The sequence below is a fragment of the Alosa sapidissima genome, chromosome 7, assembly GCF_018492685.1.
Source record: "Alosa sapidissima isolate fAloSap1 chromosome 7, fAloSap1.pri, whole genome shotgun sequence".
NCBI classification, from domain to species: domain Eukaryota; kingdom Metazoa; phylum Chordata; class Actinopteri; order Clupeiformes; family Clupeidae; genus Alosa; species Alosa sapidissima.
Window position 1 is genome coordinate 33,975,237 of NC_055963.1, and position 5,000 is coordinate 33,980,236.

Below are 5,000 nucleotides of genomic sequence, written 5' to 3' on the forward strand. Positions count from 1 at the left end.
CCCCTAAATCTGCCTACAAATCTACCCCCTCACCCCGTCCCCCCTGCCCCCAAAACCCTACCTGCCCCCGCCCTCTCCTCAACTCCAAACCACACTACAGCAGCCACCAGTCAGTCCCTGCAATACCTCAAACCCCATATGCTTGCCCCAGCCTAAACACACGAGGCACTCTGAGGCCTTCAGACTGCTCAGTGATCCCAGAGCCCAACCAGTAGATGAAGATTAAGGGTAGGAGGATGTCACAGGATTTGGGCCACACGATGACATTATTACAATTCTTTACATTTTTACGATATAGCAACTATCGTGATTCAATTCTGCAACATATCACAATTCATTTGTCCATTTGTTATGTGTCATAAATTGTAAATTGGATATTGATTTGTCAATTTGTTCTTGACTCTTGACTTCTTTACTATTACACAAGTGAACAATGAGGCCATTATGTGGACTCAGAATCAACATTAGCAGAGACATAGGCTACTATATGCACTTGGCACCGCGCTGTATCCATATAATATTGTGCTGATACAACACTGTATTGACTTTTTGCAGCCCACCCCTAACCAAGATCATGAGTTCGATACCAAGGCAGCTCAAGTGCTGATGGAAAAATCCAATTTCTTTTTTTAAAGTGTCTGTTCAATGAAGACATGCATACTTAGGCTAACTGTATGCATCCTGTTGGTCAGTTCAGTGGAGGCATTATGTATGAGGTGTCACTGGTGAAGTATATTCATGGAAAAGTCGATTGTGGATTCTAAGAAGGCGTCGGTATGGAAACCTTCAGAGACCCGTGTGGCAGAAGGGAGCAAAGGGGCAGGACTCCTCATGTATGTCAATGTGGCTCCCTGCTATCCAACTGCCATTCAAACACACACACACACACACACACACACACACACACACACACACACACACACACACACTGTTCCACTGTTATGACTGGCAATGCCACCCAATCCACTGCCCCCTCTCACACACACACACACACACACACACACACTCACACAGCCACGGACCCTTGCTGAAAGGAGCTAGACTCCTCATATATGTCAATGTGGCTTGCTATCCCACTGCCAAGACTGGCACTGCCACTCAATCCACTGCCCCCTTCAACTCAATGCTACTAGCTATAGTGTGCATTAGCATATGGATGAAGCACTGGGAGTCAGTATGAATAATGTATAGTACACACATACACACATACACACACACACACACACACACACACACACATACGCACAAACACGCACCACTGGCTGAGGGTTACGCTATAAAACACAAACAACTTCAACAGTCGTCGTGCCGTGCAGAGCGCTCACGTTTGCCAAGAACATTAAAAAGACGAGTTGTTTCTGGGCAGGCGTCTGGCACGCATGTGTTGGTCGTGTGTCATGCTAAGTGGATCAAGTGCTTAGGTGCCCGCGGAGGCTGTCTGTGACCCCTGTGAGAGAGGCCCATTAGGGCTCTCTGGGCTGGCCGATAAGGGCCTGCGCTAAAACCCCCGAGCCTGCCGATCAGACGCTAAACCTGTCAACAGAGGAGCAGAGCTGACAAGCCGCAAAGGCCTGTCAAAGCCGACGCCTTCATCCCTTCTTAAACCCCGACACACACACACACACATACACACACACACACACACACACAAACACACACAGATAAACACACACACATGAACACAAATAAACACAACTTACACTCACATAAACAAACATTACAGTCATACACACAGATATCCACACATACAATCACACACATCCAATGCGTGCAAGGAAAAACAAATAGAACAAAAAGTGAAAAAAAAAGAAAAACTCAGGCACACAAGCATGGGCAAACACAGACACACACACACACACAACTCCACACTGCACTTCTGCCACTTGTTATCTGGGTGAAGCTGTGTCTTATCAGTCTGCACTCATGCAGACATCAAAGGCATCAAAGAGGCTCCACTTACTGGACTTTAGGGCTCTGCTCTAACTCAAGCAGCCGTTGACCAGCAGCACACTGACACCGCCCGTGGTGCCAAAGCACAACACAACGCCCCAGAGGTCAATCCTCCATGGACCAGCGTGCAGCTCCCTCATGATGCAGCTGGCTAAATGGCCTTGCTTATTGAGAATGCACAGACAAATAATATGTGTATGAAGCCTGCATATTTAATATATACATGCGTGTCTGTGCACACAAACACACACACTCTCACACCCTCTTAAACATACTTGCCCACATAAGATATATGCAAGCATGTGTCCTCACACACACTCCTATAGACACACACACATTCACACACACACACACACACACACACACACACACACACACACACACACACACACACACACACACACACACACACACACACAGGGAGAAGGTGCAAATGAAGCATTCACATGAGAACTCCTATGATGCAGTGCTGTGTGCTCTGGCCTGTCAGTGCCTGCTGACTGTGGAGAGGACCAGCGGTTCTCTGAGACAGGGTCAAGGTCTGTTTCTCAAGCTGAACACACACACACACACACACACACACAATTTATTTGAGGCTCCTCTGGAATTCTGGGGGGAGAGCCCACTGTCTTCCTTATCTCTACCAGTCTGGCCGGTTGTCTCCCTTAAAGCTACATGTAACTGACCAAAAGCCTGAATACGCACAGGCACACATGTACACACACACACAGAGATGCACACACACACACACACACACACACACACACAGTGAAGTTGACAGTGAGGGCTTATCCCTACTCAGACAAAGTCCCCTGGGAGCGCAGAGAAGTGCTTACCTTGGATATCTCAAGATCACTAGATCCCTTCCAGGTAAACACACACACAGATACACAGACAAACACACACACACACACACACACACACACACACACACACACACACACACACACACACACACACACACGCAAACAGAGACAGACATGTTCACACATATTTTCACACACAAGGATTTCTTGTATAAAGGGCACGGGGTTAACCCTGCCCAGGTACCCCAGCCTGAGAGAGCATATGTGTGAGGGTGCTTACCTTGGACAGATCTCCCACCTCCAGATAGAAGCAGATAATAAAGACATTCCATGCCACCCACACGGCTGTCCAAATGGTGTACTGTCAGAGAAGCATATAACACACTTAGCGTTAGCTTAGCGCTAGTGTTCACTGATAAAGAGTCACTGATGTTAGCATTAGCGTCACACCTCAGTGCCTAACCAGACAATACAACAACATGGGCAATTACAGGTGATGGCTCCGGTAGGCGTTCAAGGAGATGGCTGAATGCTAACAGGGGCAAGGGTAGATGGAAAATGTGTTATGAAATGACAGCGCAACGGTCAGAGTTGACAACACAGGTACCAGACAGACTTGCACTCTAACAAGGTGTATGCTGTGAGAAATGAGTAGGTGTTTTAAACGTGTATTCCTCTTCTGTGAGTAGAAATAAAACATTGAAACATCAAATTAAACATCATATTAAAACTTCAAATAAATAAACATACTCATACACACTGTGTGCAAGCTGAGGGGGTGAGTGGGAGTTTAACGTTTAAAACCCTTGTCTCTGGTCGTCTCAGCTGATTAACATGATGACCCCGGCCAGGCTAACCCTGAATCACCCCCACCCCCCCCCCCCCCCAGACCTCCTTTATCTCGGGGAGTCTCTTATCAGGCTATAGTTTACACCAGGACTGTGTACTTTAAAGCCCTGACGCCTTCATTACCTCACCGGCTCGGCTTTGTGTTGTGTTTACAACGCAGCGCCACACAATCCGCTCAGGCTTTATGAGCGAGGAGGACAATTCAAATGCAAATACCCACCCACCCTCCATTTAAAGTGTGAAGTCAGTGTGAGAGGCATGGAGTGAACTCCATCTAAAGACTTGTCTCTCTTTAAAGCCTTCAGAGTCGGGCTGAGGCGGCGGATTAACAAAAGAAAAGAGGGGAGATAATGCCGTTTAGAGACGACTGTCACAGCATCCCCATGGTTCTCTTCAGGACTCCATCCGCATCGCATGAGTCACGGAACAACAAGATCCCAGAGTTCATGTCTGTAAGGAGGCTGATGGGAAAGGGCTGTGTTACAAAGCAATAAACTTGATAGCAGCAGTGACTGGCACAATTATATGCTACCCTGAGGGGCCTTCCGGCTCTCTCTGTGTGTGTGTGTATGTGTGTGTGTGTGTGTGTGTGTGTGTATATGTGTGGTGGGTGTGTCAGTGGCCATGTCTACACTATTCAGGATTTGTTTGAATCTGAAACACTTTTGTTACGTTTGCTCTTCTCATCTGCACTACTCTACACTACTCTGATGTTTTCGAGCTCCTGAAACGGAACGATTTTTCATTTGAAAACTCCGGTTCTGTGTTTTAACATGGATAGGGAAATCCACAAACATCTAAAAAATGATGACGTAGAAACTTCTGTTCGCATCCTGATTGGACCTTGTCCGTCTGCTGTTCCCCGTCGCGCAGATGTAGTGCAGACCGATGACCCGAAAGTGCAGAAAACACTCGACATCACAAATGATTCCGTCAGTCATCATATTCATTTTAATGTAAAGAAAAGAAAAAATAATGTAAAGAAATGTAAAGAAAAGAAAAGAAAAAGATTTCAACTGTATTCAATGCAAACAACAGTAAGGAACACAATTCTGTGATATCTCTTGTGAGTCAGGTGAGCCTGCTGTGCCTCTGGAGAAAGTTGTTCAGGCTTGTCTATCGTGTTTTGCTGGCTGACACTAGCAGATTCTGTCAGACATCAAGTCAGCTGCAGACAGACCTAATCCCATCTCAAACGCACCTAATAAGAAATCACCTTCGACTCTCCATGACTCATAGCCTGTCACATGGAGGTGAGTCACGTTTGAGTCATGGTGATAACATGATCGCTCAGATAGTAAACACAGGGGCTGGCAAGCTGAGACAAGAGAACTGACCCCACTACTCCGCCATCGGGCACAGCACACACTCTGCCCTCCTCTGCTCTCCTTTCCC

At 46.8% G+C, this 5,000-nt stretch overlaps 1 protein-coding gene across 2 annotated transcripts in view; it reads right to left on the reverse strand.

Annotated features, from left to right (window-relative positions):
* nkain4 (sodium/potassium transporting ATPase interacting 4) overlaps nucleotides 1-5,000 on the reverse strand; it is a 68,792-nt gene that overhangs the window by 36,924 nt on the left and 26,868 nt on the right. For both annotated transcript variants that reach the window (XM_042098449.1, XM_042098450.1), the window contains exon 3: nucleotides 3,037-3,117. In XM_042098449.1, the coding sequence (XP_041954383.1) occupies nucleotides 3,037-3,117 (81 nt within the window). The remainder of the gene's footprint in view (nucleotides 1-3,036; nucleotides 3,118-5,000) is intronic.